The following is a 20,457-nucleotide window of genomic DNA, read 5'->3' as shown; positions in this document are numbered from 1 at the left end:
CGACGTGGATGGAACTGGAGGGTATTATGCTGAGCAAAGTCAGTCAATCAGAGAAAGACATGTATCATATGACCTCACTGATACGAGGAATTCTTAATCTCAGGAAACAAACTGAGGGTTGCTGGAGTGGTGGGGGGTGGGAGGGATGGGGTGGCTGGGTGACAGACATTCGGGAGGGTATGTGCTATGGTGAGCGCTGTGAATTGTGTAAGACTGTTCAATCACAGATCTGTACCTCTGAAACAAATAATACATTATATGTTAAAAAAGAAGAAGATAGCAGGAGGAGAAGAATCAAGGGGGGTAAAATCGGAGGGGGAGACAAACCATGAGAGGCTATGGACTCCGGGAAACTAGAGGGGAGGGGGGTGGGGAGATGGGTTAGCCCGGTGATGGGTATTAAGGAGGGCACGTTCTGCATGGAGCACTGGGTGTTATATGCAAACAATGAATCATGGAACACTACATCAAAAACTAATGATGTAATGTATGGTGACTAACATAATAAAAATAAGTAAATAAATAAAAATGGAAGCTTAAAAAAAAAAAAGGTGGCACCCTTTGGGTGGACTCCCCGTCTCGCTGGTTCTGCCAGGATAACCGTTCCTAACAGGCCTGTTCTGGGTCCACGTCAGTCACTGAGGGGGTGTCCCGGCAGCTGCAGCCTCTCACAGGCCCTCTGCCCCCTGAGCCCTTTCTTACACAAGAGGCTCAAAACAAGCTATCGGACTTAATAACCTTTTAAATTAAATCAGTATTTTACATATCCTTAGAATTTTCAAATTCCATTTTCAGCTTACATTTGAGACCATCTAAATAAAGTAATTTTTTAAGGTTTATTTGTGGATTTTGATGACCATCTTAAAACTATGTAATCACAGGAGCACCTACCTGAGTGCCCCAGTCGGTTAAGCATCCAATTCTTGATTTCAGCTCAGGTCTGATCTCAGGGCCGTGAGACCAAGCCCTGCGTCAAGCTCTGCACCGGGCACGGAGTCTGCTTGGGATTCTCTCTCTCCCTCTGCCCCCCACCCCCACTGCTCATGCTCTCGCCATACTGAAAATTTTATATATATATAATCACATAATTAAGATGTTAGTGAATACTTCCATAACTCAGACTGTGATGTGGGGGTGGAATGCGTAGGATGCAGAGCAGGGGAGAGACGAGGGGAAACTGGTGGCTGACTGCAGAGAGCAGCCCAAGCAAATCAACTGTGGTTCACCACAGGCAGCTTGGAAATAATGGCTTTTCAAGAAAGCTCCCTAGTTCATCCTGTATCTGGGGTACCTTACTAATCAAACGACAGCCAGAACTTCATTACTGACCCACACTGGCCAGCCAGGTCTTCAGCAGGTGAGACCAGCGCCACCCCACACGTCCTTCCAAAGGGCTCTCGGCCCCTGCCCACCTGGGCCGTGGGGCGCAGCCAGAGGGCACAGTCCTGTGCATGCTGGTGCGCTGCGGCCAGCCCTGCCAGGCCTCCCACCTGGTCCGCCACAGCAGCTGTGCTTTACTGAGGTTCTGATGAGGTTTTGCTTAAAAAAACAAAAAACAAAACAAAAAACCCAAAAACAAAAAAAAGATTCAACTTTTTTTAAATAAAAAAAAATACTTGTCTATCCACCTTTATGTCCAGTAATGAGACAGATCACAACAAAGTTGTGAAGTAATAAGCAAATCCTATTTACTATGAAAATGTTCAGAAGTTTCCCCACTTGTGACCAGTAAGCGGTAACGGACCTGTAAGCGATAACCAACCACAGCAGATGTAGGGGATCCTTCATACCTGGCTCTTTTGGAAGAAGGCTGGATGTTGGTCACTTCATTCTGTTTCAGTTTGGGAGGTAGTCTCACACCCTGTAATTAAAATATCACTCACTTTCAACAATCTCACAAGTAACACAGGAGCTTCTAAGAGATTTATGTGTCAAGTAACCAAACCCTCTCCTACAACATTCGTGCTCTCCACCGCATCGAAACTAGCATTTGCCCAGGACAGTGACAAGGAGGTCACCACCAGGAGCGGGAAGGCTTTCCAGAGAACCTGTGTGTGACTCTCGGCCTGCCTTCCAGGTTCCCCAAACCCTCCCGGTCCTCAGGGCGTCTCCGTCCCCCCGCCGTACGTGCAGTCCTCCACCCTCAACACCGCACGGCAGGATTCACTTCCAGTGTGTTGTCCTGTGTCCCAATTTGGAATTTGGAAAACGTCCTCAGTGCAGTTACATCCCCTAAAAACGGACACTTCCTCAAGTAGGAATTCTGGCTAGGACGGTTCACAGATGAGCAGCTCTGCCGGGAGTGGGGCAGCTTTTCCAGAGCTGCTTCCAAAGACACACTGTCTCACTGTCCGAAGCCTCCGCTTTCCATCTCCTAAATACTGCCGCCGTATGCAGACAAGCCCCAGAAGTCCGCGTGTGCGCGGCAAACGCCTGAGACCCGCTCGCCCCGCCAGACCCGGGGCCAGCCCCCTCCTCTCAGTGCACCCGGACGAGGACACGGCCTCGGCCCTCGCAGCCGCGGGCACTTCAAGCGTCCCCAGCACCACACACGGCAGCAGCAGGAAACACGCAGCGGGACGCGAATGAGGGTGACGGGGCTGCTGTGGCTCTGACACGGAGCCGTCTGGGCCCCGGGGACCTGGGAGGGCTCCTTCTTGAGGACCACGTCCCCAGCTTCATCCCGAAGGCCCCCGTAACGCTGCTTTCATCCACATGAATTAGAAGCATATCTGCTTTTGCTGATGTGTCAAGAGCGGCTCGTGTTTTCTTAAAATCATCACTACTAGTTTAAGGGGAAAAGACCCCATGTGACCATGTTATCATCAGCATGAAGGGAACAGACTCTGGACGATCATCCTCGGCTTCCAGGTTAAATCTGGAAACAGCACGGCGGATCCTCACGAATCAGAACACAGGCTGAGCTGTTCCTTGTAACCCTGACAAGAGCACGCTCCTTGGTTAGCTGTTTAGGGGACACAGAGCCTCCCTCACCTCCGCAGCTCCCAGGGACGTGCTGAGCGTCCGTGCACGTGAAGTCCAGCAGTGAAAACCCCCAGGAGAGTATATATGGTAACACGCACGTCACCCCCAACCTTGAACTGCCACCACCACGGAAACCGCGGCTGTCCTCACAGCGGCGGGCACGTCAGCGGAGACAGTGACCAGGGGGCGAGTTCTACAGTGTGATGTCACTGAGATGTGTCCTGGAAACACAGCCCGAGACGCCATTCGTGTCCTACCATCGCACCTGACCGATGGCCCCACCCAGAGGGCAGCCCAGCCTTGTTTCCTAACCGACCGTCACTGGCATTCCAACCTGCCCCCCTCCCCGTGTCCCCTGCAGCTCAGGGCGAGTCGGAGCTGCTGGGGCCGCTCTCAGGGCTCCCGCCCCGCGCACAGGCGCACATCCTACTCCCTTCCCCACCCCACCTAGCAGCCACACAGCTCTCGGAAGCCAATGGGGCTCCTCTACGTAGAAGCACCCACGAGTGACGATACCGCCAATTAAGGGGGGAAAGGACCCAGGGCATGCTGAACATGTGTGACAGGTGAGAAGATCCAACCTTCATTTGCTGTGTGGACAAATTACTTGAAGAGTTTGTAACTGACAGATACAGATCTATGCCTACGGCGATATTACAGGACAGTGACAGCCTAGGCGACTAGGCCATGGACGTACCATCAGCAGCTCCGCCGACACTTTCAGCGGGACTCTCCAAGCATCTAGAGAGAGAAAGAAGTTATTTTTACAACAATACACTGCGTTAAGTGGAAAAGCCTGCTTGGGAAACCCTTTTCTGGGGCTGGTAACCTTAGACACGCAGGTGGCTTTGTGGACATTTATCAAGGATACATCAAAGAACCACGCTTGTGCTAAAAAACCCTTCCAGGACAAGGGCAGGGGAGAGCAGCGAGCAGCTGCCGGGCCTGTGCTCGAGCCTCCTCTAGGTGAGGAGCTCTAGGACAAACAGCAGTGCAGCCCACTGTGGCCGCCGGCAGCCACGTCTGGGAACCACCACCACCCGTGGCGACGGGAGGCCAGCGTGAAGGACCGCACACATCCCCCACATGCTGGCCGGGCTGAACGCTTCAGGGAAGGACGAGGAGTCGTTACAACCCTTTCATTTCAGAATGGAAGGCAGACGGGCACATCTGTTCCCGGGACGGAGACTATGGCTTAAACTGAAGAGCTTTCCCGTGATTAAAACCGTCTGGAAATCAAACTGAATGAGCCTTCTGAAAAGCGAGCACACTAAAGCAGAGTCTGAACGACTGTTTTCCTGAGCGGACGTCCTTGAGCACACACAGCACAGCTGAGTATTGTAACGGACCCCGGGGCAGGGGTCTGTGCAGCGGGGCAGCCGGGCCCGACAAGGGCAAAGGCAGGAGACGGGGAGCTCGCCTACAGCTGAAGCAGAGAAAGCCGGGCACGGGGCACGGGGGGGGGGGGGGGCGTTTTAGAGAAGCAGTCATCGGCTGGAGAGACAAGGCGCCAACGCTTGGAGTGCTCCTTCCATCTGTGAGCGTCTGTTAAGACGGCGACCAAGACCATGGAACCAACAGACCTCCTGCGTGGGGTGGGCAGAAGGGAGGGAGTGTGGGAAGGGGACAGGGAACGACAGGAATTAAAAACGACGGGACAGCTAATGCCACGGCTGTGCCTCGGGGAAATAAAGGTGGCAGGAGCACGTGGAAGCCTCACACCGATAAATCGGGCAGCACGTGAAACTCCACTCACCCAGAAGACTGAAAACCAAGTGCTGAGTCGGGGCAAATGGCTCCTGCAGATTGAACGCCGTGTAGCGACCATAGTGGACCTGCCTCAGCGCCTCGAAGTTCCCCAGGAGAATGTCGCCAAGCCACTGCGCGTTCACACAGGGGATCCTCCACTCCTTGGCTTTTTCATACTTTAAACCAGTTGGTCTTTTTGGGGGGGAACAAACACATTTTACAAAATGTTAGGCTTGTCGACGCTGTTGAACATAACATTTCTTTTCAGTATGGTACCGCAGAACTAGCAGGGACAGCTCGGCAGAGCTGACACGCCCCCCTCATGCTGGGTCGGCAGGTCGTCCACTAGTTCAGTAAGTTTATCTTATTCCCAGCACCTCACTTAATTCTGATCTCATTAACGCATCCAATTTCGTCCCCGTGTTTTACAGGTACTTCTGCTCGTTTCAAACCCAGCACTGCCATTCTTCTAACAGACCCAGGTTCCCACACTCCCAAGAACGAGGCAGCCTGCGGAGCCAGCCCCCGTGGTGCGCGGTGTGGCCCGGAGGCCACCCGGGGCCACAGCCGGGCCACGGAGCCACGCTTACTCTTTGCAGACGAGCACCGTGTTGCTGCGGCAAAGGTAGCCCGTGTACTTGGCGCCCGCCAGGTAAGCCATTAGCTTCAGGTCGTCTCTGTCACTGTCGACAAATCCAGTCACAGAAATAATCTAAGCACAAAGAGAGCAAATAAGGCCCAGACGCAGCAGCATTTAACCCGTGAACGCTTGCTTCTCTGTGCCTTGCTGTCTTACACACGCATTTTCACTCTTTACCTGCGTTCTGCACAGAGGCGGTAACGCCCCTCCTACGAAAGTCAAAACCAGCCTCCTGTTCATGGTCGACAGGTTACATGTGTCGCCATCAGACGGGGAGCAACGACCATGACGCCAAATATGGGAAAACCTTTCTTGTGTTAACAGGACACTGTTCAGATCATTTTAACAAAGCTCTTTTATTAAGCATGTAAAAATTAATCGGCCAGCTCATCATTCTCCTCACTGATCCCAATTTGGAGGTTATCGGAGCGAGAGAACCTACAACTACGGACACAGTCCCACCAGCAGGGGCCACTCCCAGTGCAAGATGCCTGGTTTACTTTAGGATTTTAAGTAGTGTCAGAGATTTGAGAGCCTCGGTTAAGTTCTGCTCCACGCAGGGAACCGTGACGGTTTTAAGGGACCCAGGAAATGAAGGAAATGAGGGACTGGCACCACCAGGCCCTGTCGAGCTAGGCCGGAGGGAGCATGCGGGGACAGGGACTCAGAGGCCCACGCAGGAGAGGAAGCCGCTGCAGGATCGCGAAGCAAAGGGATGTCCCTTACGTGCTGAGAGCAGGGCTTTCCTCCTGGGGGGAACGCCACCGGGAAGTGGAGGGCACGGTGAGGCGGCACTAGTTTCTTCTTCTTCAGGACCATGTTCAGCCAGTGCGCGGTGACACACCTCTTCCTTTCCCTGATCGCCTGCCAAACATAAGATGACAGGTTTGCTGGGCTGGGGTGCGTGTAGCTGCAGGATTAAATACCAAACGGTCAGGTCATGTAACTACAGTGACACCGTCGTCAGAAGCCCCGTAGGGACTGCATGACACCGAGCACTCCATTTACCCAAGTGACAAATGACAACAGAAGCAGGCTGATTTTCACACAACTAAGAATGGGACTACCTACACACCAACAGCATGCAACAGGGGACGAAAGCAACAAATTTTATAACAACCTTAAAAGTAACTTTGATCATGGATTGATTAAAGTTTATGATCAAAATAAAATTTCCCTTAAGAACACAGAGGGCCCCAAAGAGAACAAGTTCGAAAAAGAATAATTGCCCACCTAAAATTAACCACAGAGGAGAAAAAAAAACCTTCACAAGCATTTCTATGTTTTCAGTTGGAAAGTGGATCCAGTGCATGGTTCCAGTGTTTAAGAGGAGTTTCTGGGAGGCCATTCATCACATAGCTATCGACAGCGGCCTGTCTCCCAATAACATCATCGTTAGGAGAGAAGGGACTGCAGGGGACGGATGAGGTGACGCCCCGAGAGTGCCAGTGCCCTGCAGGGCGTTAGAGCCTCTCCATCCAGCCCTGCATACACAGCCCCACAGCAGCAGGAAATCCTGCTTCCGCCCCCACTCCGTCGTGCTGCTCTGAATCGAGTAACAGGACTGTGTCCTTTCCTTAACACTACCTGGGATCGCCTTCACTTCCTCCGTGCTCAAAGACAGGCCAGGATTCCACCGCCTTACCTATCCCACCGAAGATCGATGACAATTACTAAGAAGGTACGTCCCTACTTTCAGAGGCACAAGGAGTCCTTTCCAAACACACTAGTCTCTAGAAGCCTCGGACGGTCCATGAAAAGGGACAGACCTGTTGCGGTCACAGCTGAGGCGACCCCACTCACCTGTGCGTACATACTGCTGACCTGACTCTCACACAGGAGATGTGTGCACCGGCTGGAGAACGTAGGGTCCACGGCACCGCCGTGCGTCTGGATTATCTAGACACACACAAGACCCCAAGTCGTAACCAGCTTCAAGTACTCAGGAAAACAGAGTAGAATTATAATTTCAAACTAGACTGCTATAAAAAAAATCCATCATTATTTCACCAAACGATGTACGATGTGTATTGGCTGTATTTACGGGATTTCCCACCCAGCCCCATAAAACGGAAATGAGCTCCAGCGCTCACTGAATCTGAATTTCCAGAAGGAAAGACAGAGAAATGGAACGTCCTCTTTCTGAAACAGGGTTTTCCCCACCTGGCGCAGCGGCTGTTTTAGGTCAGCTCATGCCGCACCGTGGAGAGCAGCCCCGCGCTTGGTGGGACGCGGGTCACACCCGGACCTGCAGCCTCGGAAGCCAACAGTACCCCCCAGGTGTGACAACAACAACGGTCTTCAGACAAGGCCAGATTCTTAGCCCCTGGGGGGCAGAGCCACCCTGGTTAAAAACCATTTCTCTAAAGGCAAAAAAGAAAAAGAAGGCTGACGTTAGTGAATACCAAAAACTGTTAACAGGAGACTCCGAGTTGGGGGTGAGCAGCTGCTCTGTCGGACTGCGGGGTTCAACGCGGCGGGCCAGCGAGCGTCACAGTCCGAACAACTGTGCACCAGACAGACTTCCACTGGCTGTTAAAAGAGAGGTGCCCCGCCAAACAATTCTGCTTCGTCTACTTTTTAAATGTCGTTATCCCAGCAGCTCGCGCACATAGTTCAGTAAGGCATGATGAAAACGGCATTTCCCACGCCACTGGTTCTCAGTCCCCTGAAGCAGCCAAACTCCGCGCTCTTGCCGTGTCTTCCGGTGATGACTAACGTACCCACCTGGCCCGCATCTACACCCCTGCCCCCAGCCTTCCTCAGGTGGCCACATCACCATTCGCGTGTCATTTAATCCACCGAGCTCGGCCTCCGAGGCTGCGGCCGGGGCTCCCACCGCATCTACCACCGCAGGCTGGTCCAGAGCCGGACTCCCGCCCTCCCGCCTTTCTCTTTCTTTTCTCCGTACCTTTCCCTAGGTCACTCCCAAACCCTTCAGAGAACACCACGGTGGTTAAAACTGCCCGCACATCCCCGGATGTGCCTCCCTTTGGATGTGAGCCTGATCCCCTCGCTTGGGTACGGGCTGGCCCCACGGGATCCGGAGCGACCGCGTATGGCTTCTAAGACACACTCGGGAGACACGCGGAGGCTTCCCCCCTGCTCTGCCTCAGCTCACACGCCCCGGGGGGAGCCAGGGCCACGCCAGCCCTATGGAGGGGCCCGTGCGGCCAGGCCCGGAGGCCTCCTGCCGACAGCCACGCAGCGCGCCAGCGGCCCCCGTCATCCCGCCGACCGCACCGCGACAGAGAGCCCGAGCCCCACGACCCCGCGGCCGGCTGTCCCACCCATGAGGAGACGCCAGGGTGCCAGGCGTCGCTGCTGCGAGTCACTACGCTGTGGGGGCACCTGTCCCCCCGCAGCAGATGGCACAGCGTGTCCCTCACCGATAAAGCCCGTCGAGCGGCCCCCACCCCCACCCCTCGGGGACCGCTCTTCCTGCCCCAGCGGAGGCCGGCTCCCCGCTCCGCTCACCGTCCCATCTGTGCGGCACATCCCTCCGCCCTCAGCCCGACAAGCCCTCTCCCATCTCTGCGTCAGCGCCGCTCTGGGGACCGCAGGAGGGACAGCTGACCATGGAGGTGTGAGGAGGCCGTCCTCCCCGGGGCACGGGACGGACGGACCGCACACGCCGTCCTAGGCCGCAGTCACTTTCCCTCAGAACTGCCTCCGGCCGCCCGAGCTGCACCTGACGCGGGGCGCCCCGGGCCCTGGTCGTGAGGCCGCTGACCCGCTGACCGCGGCGCCCTCCTCACCCCTGCTCTCCCGCTCCTGTTACTTAACGCCGGCCCTCCCGGACTAATGCTTTAACCTAACAAAACGAAAGCAAACTTTTCTCTACCTTTTCTATCTTCGAGTTATTCTACTGCTTTTTAGGACAGTTTCTACGCAGGACCTCCTAACACCTCCGTGATTTTTGAATAATTTTCTGCAGCTGTAATTCTCAAACAGGCCTCTCCCCCTCCTCCCTCTGACCACTGCCCCAGTTCAGGTTACTGGCATCGCTTCCCTCTTCTCCCTTAATTCAACATTTCATGATTTACACGTGCATCTCTCCTCTCCCTGTGTGCTTTAATAGCTACAGGGAGAAAACGCCAGTGTCCACAAGGGATGGCCCAGACCGGAATATGTGACTTCCCGTGGCCCCACCCCCAAATGCACCACCTGTCTACCTGGCCGCTCTAGCTGGGACACCCTCCAACACCCACTCCTCCTTGTCCTTTAAGGCCGAGTTCAGGAACCACCTGTTCCCACAGACCATTTTCCAGGGCACAGACCTCCCACCCAAAGGGGGACGTTGTGTGTCATGGCTCGCCCTGCACCTGCCGTCCTGCCTCCTCATCCCCTGCACAGACAGCTATTTCTCCAAGCGAGACCGTTTTCTCCACCTTGTACGCTCACCAATATTCCCTACAGCTTACAGCCTGCTCGGCACAGAACAGGGCTTACGCAACAGGAACGCCCAGAGGGAAGCCCATCCAAGGTGTACTGGAAGCGCACTTACTAGACTTGGTTTTTTTCTTTTAAATTTCAATCGCTTTGGATTTGGGGCACTGAAGGGAAAAGCATTTACTTCCCCTTTTCTTTAAAGGCCACCGTACAGAATAATGAACACGGGGACCACAGCCCCACCAGCAGACTAGCGACTGTGAGGTCCCTTCGCGGCTGGAGAGGCCACAATTCCCCAGCACTTGCCTCTGGAGACAGAAACGACTAAGGAACCGAAGTGGATGGTCCCTGGTCCAGGGCACCAAAACCCTCATGTTACTCTCACAGCCCCAGATACATACAATTAATTTGTGCCCCGCAGAATTTAAGAGCTGAAAGAAACTGAAAAATGACACAGTCCAACATTTTCCCCTTACAGCTAAACACCAAAGCCCAGCCCAGAAAAGTGGTTTGCCCAAGGTCACAGAGAACGTGAATAAAAATGCCCGTAATATACATTCACAACATAAATATGCGTATGTCAGGGAGGGCAGCCAGATGAATCAAGTCCAGTCCACATTTGGAGGAGCATTCAGGACAAAGTTTTTCTTCCTCAAGCCAAACTTACCCTTTTCCAGGTGGCTAGCAGCTGCTTATCAGATATCTGCTCCGGATAATCGGCAATTGCAAACACACAGCCCAGTAAGAAGCTTTCTTCCGGAACTGGCAGAGATTTATACAAGAAAAGTAAAACCCCGTGAATATGAGCATGTGTGCACAAAAACTAATAAAGCGTTCATTTTGCTGAGCTCAATCTGAATTTACGAATTGAACCACTCCCGACCAGGACACGTCCAGCCAGAGCGGGAGTACCACACTGGAAATGCTGCGAGGAATACACTAGCCAGATGCCTGTATTCATGATTAGAAAACAGAACGAACGAGTCTAGGGCGCCTGGGTGGCTCAGTCATTAAGCATCTGCCTTTGGCTCAGGTCATGATCCCAGGGTCCTGGGATCGAGCCCCGCATCGGGACAGGGAGTCAGGAAGCCTGCTTCTCCCTCTCCCACTCCCCCTGCTTGTGTTCCCTCTCTCACTGTGTCTGTCAAATAAATAAATACAATCTTAAAAAAAAAACAAAACAAAACAGAACCGACGAGTCAAGGCCTGGTGCGGACTACTCTGCGTCCACTTCGAGGGGGACGCCGTCCCCAGTGGCAGACCGTACACCTGCTCTATTGTTAGAACCTGGTCCTTCGCTGGGTGCAAGGCTCTGAGATGAATCCTCAGCCTGCCCTCAGCCCCCCTCTCTCAGCATTTGGGGGAAAGACAGACAAACCCCACAGGACTCACTTTCCACTGCTGGGTCGTGTCCAAAGAGCTGGTGCTGGGGCTGCTGGTGCGGGGGCTGCTGGTGCGGCTGCGGGGGCTGGTGCGGGGGGTGCGGGGGCTGCGCCTGGGGCTGCGGGGCCTGCGGCGTCTGGCTCTGCACGTGCTGCTGCTGGTGCAGGCGCTGGAGCTGCTGCTGCTGGAGCTGGGCCAGCTGGTGCTGCTGGAGCTGCTGCTGCTGGAGCTGGTGCAGCTGCTGCAGGGCATGCTGCTGCTGCAGGGGCTGCAGGGGCTGCAGGGGCTGCTGGGGCCGGTGCAGCGGCTGCTGGGGGAAGGGCAGCGGCTGTGGGGGGAAGGCGTGCGGCGGCGGCTGGGGATAAGGCTGCTGGGAGATCTGTGGCTGCGGCTGGAGCTGCAGGAGCTGCTGGGCGGGAAGGTGCAGCACCGGGGGCGGCGGCGGGGGCGGCGGCGGGGGCTGTGGCGGCTGCTGCGGCACATGTGGCTCGGGAGCCACCTTCACCTGGCCGAACAGCACTGCGTTGGCATTTGCGTGGCCCTGCTGGCTGTGATTCACCTGCTGCTCTAAGTTTTTTGTAGGCGCGGAAAGGGACTGTAAGATCTAGAAAACAAAAATTAGGCAAAGTCATTAGCAATCGTTACTGAAATGTACTCCTATTCCCTTCATGGAGAGAATACGAGCATCTCCTCCATTTCCTTAATGTTGAACGAAACAGAAGGCACCAAACAACTTCAAAAATAATAGGGCGTTTTTCTTTTATATTTATGAAAGCATCACCAACTTCAATAAGGTAAGTGAATTCCTATTCTGAGACCACCAAAACTTGAAAATAAGTAAAATGGAATAAGCTAATGACTTAGAGCTGACAAACATACCAACTCACAAGGCTGATGTGTTCTATAGACCAGAGTGACAGGGCTGCAAAAAAAAAAAAAGGAAAATAAAACAAAGGTGTCCTACTTACTCCCGGGGGCCTGAGCGTGAGTCTCGGTGCCACCATGCAATGTGCCGCGGTGCACAGCGCCCCACCTGGATCCCTCCTCCCTCCACAACGCTCCACAGACTTCTCCTAACCCAGGGATGCTCCAGGGAACGTCAGCGGACCCAGCAGCCCTCAGCCTGACCCGAGCGCCTTTCCAACAACAAAAGCGGCCCAGTGAGAGGCAACATAAAGACCACCCCCAAGTGAAAGCACCCGACATGGACAGCAGATAACCCCACCAACGCCACCGGCACCTCCTCATCTGTGGTTACCCTGCCCTGTGCACTGGCACGCTCTGTCAACAACAGGGGAGAGAAAAAACACCAACAGCAGGTTTGTTTAAATGGTAAACGTTCCCCCAATTGAGAAATCATCAGTACAGCTGGTAAATTAGCCTTCCTCAAAAAGGACTTGGGGCTCTTTAGATGGAGCAAAAGTGTTCTGAGCTAGAGAAAAACCCAACTAGCCAGACTGTTTCTGTTCTACTTCATTCTGCTTCACAATGACAGGAGTAAGCGGAGAGCTCTGTCCAAGCTGAGGGGTGGGAGTGGGCAGGACAGGGAGTCAGGAGATGCCGGAGTACCAGATGGCGGGTTACTTTATTATCCTGGACAGTGCTGAATAAAACCAAAGAAATGTTCTACAATGAATTTTTTACTCCAGTATGCTCAAATAGCAAAAATTGGAAACCATCTTCTGATGGTCAAGAGAACTGTAACAAGGGCGCCTGGGTGGCTCAGTCGTTAAGCATCTGCCTCCAGCTCAGGTCATGATTCCAGGGTCCTGGGATCAAGCCCCGCGTCGGGCTCCCTGCTCAGCGGGAAGCCTGCTTCTCCCCCTCCCACTCCCCCTGCTTGTGGTTCCTGCTCTCGCTATCTCTGTCAAATAAATATTAAAAAAAAAGAGAACTATAACAATCAAATAGATTTTTCTGAAACTCAAGAAATACAACTTAACCCCACTAAAAGCACACTTGCCATTTAAATAAAACTCTAGAAATTTAATCTTAACGTAAGCCACAGCTATAAGGAAATCTCAAATAGGATCTTAAAATATTACCTTCCACTTAAATAGACTCCAAAACATAAAGGTCATATAATTTGCAAAGTTAACAGACTCCGGATTTAGTGATGAAACATCGGAGCTTAAAACTGAAGCAGGTCAAATACGAGCACTTGGTACAGCTGTCCGTGCAACCACCTCACGGGTAAGACCTCTAGCTCTGTAAGGAGTTCTCCGCGTACTTTAAAAACTCCTCAGTGGAGCTCGAAACAGAACAAATTCTTTAACAAATTCAAAATAACAGGGTAACAATTTCTTCCTATGCTTTAAAGTATTAAAAAATACCCTGTGAAGTGGAGGGAAATCGACCTCAGCATGCACAACACCCAGACGGCAGAACAGCAACTGCGAGGCTCACACCTCCAGAGAAAACCACGTGGGGCAGGATGGCAAACACCTGCTTGTATTTACGTGACTCAACCACGAGTCTGTAAGCACAGAGCAGAGTCAGGAACAGTGGCTGCTTCTGGAGGGGAAACAGGAGTAAGGGGTGGGAGGGAGTTTTTCACTTTATAGCCTTGGATGCCATTTGAATTTTTAAAATTTTGTACATGTATTTTTTTTTTTTACTCTCAGAAGTAACAACCCATGTAAATTTGATTGGTAGTAAGGAATAAAGACCTGTCTGCCACAATGAGCAGGGTCGAGCCGGTCGTTTGCCTCGTGCTGCCTGCCCCTGTGCCCCCACCCCCAGATGAAAGGGGAGCTCTGGAGGGTCCAAAGATCCTTCATGTACTCTCCACAGCCAGGAGCCCGAGGCTGCCCCTCTCAGCTCTCACGTTTCAGAGCAGCCAGGAGGACTCTGCAGGAGGCCAGGAGGGCCGGGACACCTTCTGTGTGGTGACCATGAGCTGAGAAGCTGGGGGAAGCCAGGCTGTGAGCACAGGGCAGCTGGGAGCAGATGGAGGTCAGGACAAGAGCACCGGCCAGTGAGACGGACACTGGCCTGGAAAGCCGGGCACCCGGCAGGCCAGCCAGTGAGAGACTCTCAGGACACCTCCTGTCCTCATCAGATGGCATCTCAACCCTCTGATCTGCCTCTGGCTGAACACGTATGTTAGTCCCGAGGAATCAAAGAAAGAAGATTCTTAGCTGCGTGATCACATAATTTGCCATACCGCGAACAGTTTTTAATGAATGTCAAGTCTGAATTTTTCCTTCATAGTCTTTAAATTACTTACTTATTGAGTGCCCCAATACATAAAAAATTACAATACAAACAACTTGGCTCCTAACCACTAAAAATCTGCAATTTAAACACATTTTGATGGTTAGCTATATCCTTCCAAGCCCCGATCTAATTTTAAGCTAAATCTGTCTTCCATTTGTAACATTTGAAAAATTCATTTTCTTCACATCTGGTGGCAGCAAAATGTCCTAGGTTCTTACACAGCTGAAAACTCAGAAAACCTCTTCACAGCTGCTCTCCCTGCAGCTGGGCCGGGCCCCCCCTGCTTCCCGCCTCACAGCACATGGCGAGCGCCAAGCCGGCTTCTGACACCTCTCCTGCAGGGTGCGCCCCAACTCCCTGGTGTGGTCACTTATCTCCACCTCACATGAGATTATTCCATATCCAAATACTAATTTAGGGAACGAGGGACTCAAGGCGACACTACAAAATACAGTAGCAAAGGCCAGCAGCGATCCCCAGCACTCTCTGCAGAGCCAGCAAATGAAGAGCAGGGAGCACGTCTGTCCTGTCTGAATGGCTGACCCCGTTCCTGATCCCTCAACTCCAGGAGGTTACGGTAAGCGAGCACTCCCCGGGCTGGCTGCGGCCTGCAGACTGAGACAGCTGAGCATGCCGGCCCACCGAATCCTCACGTCTCTTTTCATCTGCACAGGACAGGTCTGCCTGCACGCCCCAGCCTCTCCCACCTCAGGGACACCATCATTCCCTGGTTTCGGACTGCCTCCAGGCTGTCTCCCTGCTGCCTTCTCCCACCCGCCCCAAGCTCCTGGCCTTCCAGAGCTTTCTGACCACCACCTCTGCTCCCCCGACAGCCCCCTGGTGCTGGGACCACACCTCATGGCTTTGCCACCCACTCCTCAGCAGGGGTGCCGCTGCCCACAGACCCCCCAACCGCGCTCTGCGTTCCGTCTTCTCCCCTCCCCTCTGGGGGCCCCATGGGAGCATGGGCAGCACCTGGACAACCCTGGTCGTGCCGTGCTCTGACCACCTCACCTCAGGGACCTTCTCCTCAGCCCTCACTCCCAGTCACCCTCCAGACTGTCCTCTATGCAAACTCAGTCACCTCCTGGGCCCCAGGAAGTCAGAGAAAGTGCGATGGGACAGGGGTAGTAAGTACGGGCGTGGAGAGTGAGCCCACCAAAGGCGCCTCACTGCAAAAGGGGAAAATGCGGTTCAGCCACCAAGCACTGTCACCATTCAGACTGCAAAATACGGGCTCATCCACTTCTTGAGAAATGCCAAAAATCCCACTTTTATGAAGAATCTCATGATTTTGGCAAAAAAATTCAAAAAATTATTTGGACCAAACCAAAGGTGTCAGGCAAAAGGTGACTTCTGTCGGTTACTGGCGTGCAACCCTGCTCTCCCTCTGCCTTTCATCTGCAAAGCCAGCAGACATCCAAAATCGCTAATTCAACTACACCAGGCTCTGACCGCCTCTGCTCTTCCTCTTCCTTCGTCATCGTCCCTGCCCCTCCACCCCCTCCTGACTTGGTTACCATCTTACTCACTCTTCCTAATGTCCCAAGCTAGGTCGCCAACCTGAACTGGGTCCTAACCAGGTCCAACAATATTGTTTTCCCAGGATCTCTGTATCAACTATTCCAGAATTTTCCATTCTCCTCAAGCCCGATTACCCCTCTTCCCCTACACACGTTGCTTCATGCCATCTTAATTTTCTTCCTTCTGATATCTCAAGAACGTGTTTTCTTTTCTTCGACCTTATTCTGGATGACACCACCTTCCAGAGTCTCAAGAACCACATACTATCAGTTCCTCACTGCCAAGTCAAGGGAGGGAGGACAGGAAGAAAAGAGTATTTTTAACATGCCATCTCCAATAAAAGACTTTTTAAAACCACCCCACCACCATCATACTCAACAGTGACACTGTCCTCTACGGTAAGAAATACATGTTTGGTCACCCTTCCTAGAGCCCCAACAACTTGTTCAGAAGGTGGCCTCGCCCCTTCGGGAGAACGGTTACAGGTGCTGGGGGCACAGACCCCTGCAAGCGCTCCAGCTCTCCCCATTACATCAAGTCTCACTTTTCTTTCTTCCCTTACAACACAGCAAATTCACGCCTGCTTCTGGGTCTTCACAGTTGCTGTTCCTTTCGCCTGGAACTCTCTGCCCCCAGCTCTTCCCATGGCCCCTTTGTCATTCACACCCCCTCCATCATAAAGCCCTCCCGGACCACCTCGTCTAAATAGCCTCCTTCCCCCAACGGCTATTATACGACCCCTTACTACAGTCTTCAAAACACCCAGACCTACAGAAGCCCTTTTGTTCATATTTGTCTGTCTTCTCCACCTGAAACTTGTCTTTCCTATTTGCCACCTTGTCTCCTTGACCTATAGAAATGTACACAGTGGCCGATATACCACCTCAACTACTTTCTTTTAGTTTTAAATTGAAAGACATTATCTACTAAAACTTTTAAAATCCATTCCGTATCAACAAGCTCCAATCATAAAACTACCAACTAAGATGAAGGCTTCCGTAATGAACGAGTAATCCATGTTATGTCATTTCCCTACCCGGAAGTTCGTCGTAAGCAAATAAGGCGCACCTGGTCAACATCATGCCTCTCTCTGCTGCCACTGCTAACTTTAAGTTAAGGAAGAGTGGTAACCCTTCTTCAGGGACAAGCACTCTAGTCACCGGCATCCTGCTGGAATTTGAGAGACACTGAACTATGCACACACACAAATGTAAAGCAAGCTCTCACACAAATACTGCTTGTAAGTGAGGTGTTCTGAAGAAGCAGAAAATACTCAACTATACTGAAACAGACTATAAAACCCAACTCTAAAATCCGTTCTTTAAGCTTCCGTTCTTTAAAGAGTGACTTACGTGTGCTACATTTGACGGTCGGCTAATCTGCTGAATATCAGCATTATTAGTAATGTTCCTCAGTGTCCGCACAGCTGGACTCCAAGTAGCGATCAGTTCTGATCTGTCAGAACTTTGGAGATTCTGTCCCGAAGCCATGAGGTTGCCCCGGGCCTCAGGGGGTAAGATGTTGCCGGGGACGGGCGGCACGTTGGCACACAAGTTAATTAGGCCAGGCTCCTTTCCCGCGGGCAGTCTGCGTTTCGCCGAAGCTAACTGTGGGACTTCAGCGGGGGTCCAGTTTAAATTTCTCTCTTGTTTTTCGGGTGATGAATCCGAAGAGTCGTCAAACATCAACTCCCCTTTGGATTTCTCAGTGTTGGATTTGGGTGAGAACTGCTGGTCCCCTGAAGGAGATCCTTCTTGAGAACTGGCAGGGCTTGATTTTCCATCTGAACTACCCTCATTTGGGGACTCCTGTTCCTCATTTTCTACCTCCTCCTCCTCCTCTTCTTCCTCCTCCTCTTCCTCTTCATAAACAATAAGTCGAGGATGATAAAATGCTTCATCCTTTTTGGTTTTTTCAGATACACAATCCAGGATCCAGTCAGGGGTCACGATTTTAATGCTTGCTCTCTTTAACGCACATTCATATTTCTCCTACAAGCAAAGCACAAACACATACAAACAAAGCTGTAAGTTTTATCAAATTCCCCAGAAGTGTGAATTTAAAAACAGAACTTTAGGACAGGCACATGGCTGAAATGTTCAGCACCTGTAACTGTCATTTCATTCACAGAAAAGCTTAAACTCCTTTCAGACGCAGGACTAGAGCCAAAATGAACCACAGATCTACGATCTCAGGCCGGCCTCATCCCTGCAATAGTAGTTGTAGAAGATTTTGTTTAAAATGAACTTTTATAAAATATGGTATTTTAGGAAAAAGTAGAGCTAGCAATCCCATGGAAAATTCTCTTACAATGAAAATAGTTGCCACCTCGTCTAGTTTTTATTTGACAACTTTACAAAGCTGTACCTGCAGGGCAGAGCTCCTTCAGGACATCAGACACAGTCACGGGAGGGTGGACGACTTTTCATGGGGAGGCTTTCCTACTGAGGCATCTAGAGTTTATTGAGCTCACTCCACACGGACACAAGGGACACAACACATCTCTGACCTAATGAGATTTACACTTAGCTTTGGAGAGAAAGCAAAGGCCAGCGAGAATATGATGTGAAGCCACGGCTGAGTGATGTGGGAATAAGACTAGAGAAGGGCTCCACCGGGTGAGCCGCGTGGCTCAGGGAAAGCCGCACTGCACAGTGAGGCCTGGTGGGGGTGTTACTGAGCAAAGCGTCCAGTCCCGGGAAAAGTGGGTCACAGGCAGGGGCTCTCTCTCCTGCAGGTAAAGGTGTAGAACAGAACAAATCCCAAAGGAAGAAAGAAAGAAACGGGAAATAGGAAGCAAGGGGGGGCGCCTGGGTGGCTCAGTCGTTAAGCGTCTGCCTTCGGCTAAGGTCATGGTCCCAGGGTCCTGAGATCGAGCCCCACATCGGGCTCCCTGCCCGGCGGGAAGCCTGCTTCTCCCTCTGCCTGCTGCTCCCCCTGCTTGTACTCACCCTCTCTCCCTCTCTCTACAAATAAATAAAATCTTAAAAAAAAAAAAGTACAGGTGCCTGGGTGGCTCAGTTAAGCGTCTGCCTTCAGCTCAGGTCATGATCTCAGGGTCCTGGGATCAAGCCCCACACCAGGCTCCCTGCTCTGCAGGAAGCCTGCTTCTCCCTCTCCCACTCCCCCTGCTTGTGTTCCCTCTCTTGCTGTGTCTCTCTCTGTCAAATAAATATAATCTTTAAAAAAAAAAAAAAAAAGGAAGCAAGGGTAATAGGATGCAGGGGCTCTAAAATCCATGAGCTGGTAACCGTGGCTCGCTTTACTAACAGAATCTCACGGCCCTGCTCCCACAGCCCAGGATAACAGCAGTTCTCCGGCAAACACGTCATTAGGGCCCTACACTAAAATCCGTTTCCTGTCGAGGGGACCGAAGGTGGCACTTGCTGCTTACAGTCGGGGCAAGGGTGACAGTCACAGGGCTGCCCCGAGGTGCAGGTGCCGGACAGACGACGCTCTCAGTGTGGCGAGGCCGACAGCAGCACCGCACGGCTGGGATCTGCCTCCCAGGAAGGAAGGAGACCACCCACATCTACGGGATTTCACTTTGTTACTGCTGAGGATATTCTACTTTAAACCTTTTTAAAACACAAAGAACACCTGGTCATGGGAGAGCACACAAATAACAAGTGAAGCAAAAAGAAAACGTATAATCACGACCCCACGATAAGCGATCACCACTGTGATTATTTTTGTTATGAACATATACGTATATACATACACACTGAGAGAGGCACCCTTCTGTCGCAGCGTACAGATACTTTATGATGTGTTTTCACTGAATGTCTTACGAACAACCTCCCACGTCCATATGTGCACTTCCACATTGGCACTTGGCTTTTAACTTCTTAATGTACGTTTTCAAACAAAGCTGAGAGTGGAGACAGCCATGATAAATCCCTGCACCCGTCACTCAGCTCCAGTGACCTTCGGAACTCCTGCTTGGCCTGGCTCCTCCATGACACTGTTCACACACCTCTAACTGATAAACCTCCACCCTCAGGGCCTCCACGCTCGCTATCAGGCCATCTCACACCACGGCTTGTACGTGTCACCCCAAGCCCGCCGCTGTGCTGCCCAGCTGTACGCTCAGGCAGCCGCCAGTGTCGCGGGCTACTGCTCAGTCACCTCCAGCGCCACTTAGTTACTCCAGTTGTTTCTACTCTTTACAGTGTTTTGCTGCTATGAAAAACTGCAGTTAAATCTCAACACACATATCCTAAATTGTTTGTGTAAGCTGAATTCCCAGGTTCTCGAATGAAAAGATGCAAAGTACTTTAAGGCTTCATTATCTGTAACTACATCCCCCTCCAAAAGGGCCAGGCCACCAACTCCATAGGACTGTGTCGATTCACCCTCACCCCCCACCCCGCACGTTTAACTCCTTGAAACTACACTGTGTTTACACCATGACTGAAGTGACAGGTTTTCGTATTAAGATACAAGTGTATCTTGGGACACCTGGGTGGCTCAGTCGGTGAAGCATCTGCCTTCAGCTCAGGTCATGATCCCAGAGTCCTGGGATCGAGTCCCACATCGGGCTCCTTGCTCAGTGGGGAGCCTGC

At 52.1% G+C, this 20,457-nt stretch overlaps 1 protein-coding gene and 1 long non-coding RNA gene across 9 annotated transcripts in view; one reads left to right on the top strand and one right to left on the bottom strand.

Annotated features, from left to right (window-relative positions):
- The window catches only part of LOC123835145 (uncharacterized), a 37,416-nt gene extending 32,086 nt beyond the window's left edge, over window positions 1-5,330 (top strand). Inside the window, exon 10 of the long non-coding RNA XR_010406687.1 lies at window positions 5,166-5,330. This is a non-coding gene — a long non-coding RNA (uncharacterized LOC123835145). The remainder of the gene's footprint in view (window positions 1-5,165) is intronic.
- Window positions 1-20,457, bottom strand: part of PAXIP1 (PAX interacting protein 1) — a 52,386-nt gene that overhangs the window by 10,393 nt on the left and 21,536 nt on the right. For all 8 annotated transcript variants that reach the window (XM_064575687.1, XM_054505141.2, XM_064575685.1 and 5 more), the window contains 9 exons: window positions 17,245-17,883; window positions 11,159-11,753; window positions 10,434-10,528; window positions 7,178-7,273; window positions 6,101-6,238; window positions 5,325-5,446; window positions 4,742-4,926; window positions 3,683-3,726; window positions 1,791-1,861 (listed from right to left, as the gene is read on the bottom strand). In XM_064575687.1, coding sequence (XP_064431757.1) covers window positions 1,791-1,861; window positions 3,683-3,726; window positions 4,742-4,926; window positions 5,325-5,446; window positions 6,101-6,238; window positions 7,178-7,273; window positions 10,434-10,528; window positions 11,159-11,753; window positions 17,245-17,883 — 1,985 coding nt within the window. The remainder of the gene's footprint in view (window positions 1-1,790; window positions 1,862-3,682; window positions 3,727-4,741; window positions 4,927-5,324; window positions 5,447-6,100; window positions 6,239-7,177; window positions 7,274-10,433; window positions 10,529-11,158; window positions 11,754-17,244; window positions 17,884-20,457) is intronic.

This window comes from Mirounga angustirostris, unplaced genomic scaffold (assembly GCF_029215605.1).
Source record: "Mirounga angustirostris isolate CCGP_5_RB_7025 unplaced genomic scaffold, mMirAng1.0.hap1 SCAF_12, whole genome shotgun sequence".
Taxonomy (NCBI): Eukaryota; Metazoa; Chordata; class Mammalia; order Carnivora; family Phocidae; genus Mirounga; species Mirounga angustirostris.
Note: the sequence above shows the minus strand (reverse complement) of the source record. Positions and strands in the feature narration are given on the sequence as shown.